This window comes from Phaethon lepturus, unplaced genomic scaffold, assembly GCF_000687285.1.
Source record: "Phaethon lepturus isolate BGI_N335 unplaced genomic scaffold, ASM68728v1 scaffold23558, whole genome shotgun sequence".
In the NCBI taxonomy this organism is placed as follows: Eukaryota; Metazoa; Chordata; class Aves; order Phaethontiformes; family Phaethontidae; genus Phaethon; species Phaethon lepturus.
In genome coordinates, this window is record NW_010555818.1 from 14,097 (window position 1) to 14,721 (window position 625).

Here is a 625-nt window from a genome sequence, read left to right on the forward strand (position 1 = left end):
TTTCTCAATTTCTTTTAGTCTAAAGGCTTCAAAGGAGAAAATGCAGTAGAAATACTTTTTTAAGTGCTGATGAAAGAAGAACTAGGAAAAGAGACAACAGTGCTGTAGGCAACCTCTACCTGCGATATGAGGTCGTGTTGGATACTGCTCAAGGAGTACTTTCGGACTTTCAAAAGTATCCACTTGTTGAAGACAGCTTTCCAGTTCTTTAAGCTTTAATTTCTTCATAGTTTAACTATGGAAACCAATATGTAATCCGTTACTATAATATAAATAAACGAGATGTTATCTTCAATCATTTTATACTTGAAATCCCACTGTACTGCTCAGCATCTCCCGGGTGTTTTCATGCAGCCGTTTTCAAGGATCCAACTGACGGCGCACGGATGACGGGGGACAAGCGCGGCACCGGCTAAGGCGAGGCCGCTCCCCGACCCTCGCAGCCGCCTTTCCTCACGCACCGACTCCCGTCCCAGGCAGACGCCGAGGACGCCCCGCGCCCTCCTCGGCTCGGGGCTCCGCTCCTACCGACAGGCCCCGCCTGCCGCCCATCCCTAAACGGAGCTGGAACCGAGTCTACCGGCCGCTTGCCCGACAGGGCCCTCTCCGCGGCCTCAAAGCAGCT

General features: G+C 51.4%; 1 protein-coding gene across 2 annotated transcripts in view; it reads right to left on the reverse strand.

The window, feature by feature from the left end:
* METTL5 (methyltransferase like 5) overlaps positions 1–247 on the reverse strand; it is a 4,271-nt gene extending 4,024 nt beyond the window's left edge. For both annotated transcript variants that reach the window (XM_010292294.1, XM_010292293.1), the window contains exon 1: positions 120–247. In XM_010292294.1, the coding sequence (XP_010290596.1) occupies positions 120–228 (109 nt within the window). In that variant the 5' untranslated portion in view covers positions 229–247. The remainder of the gene's footprint in view (positions 1–119) is intronic.
* Positions 248–625: the final 378 nt, after the last annotated feature.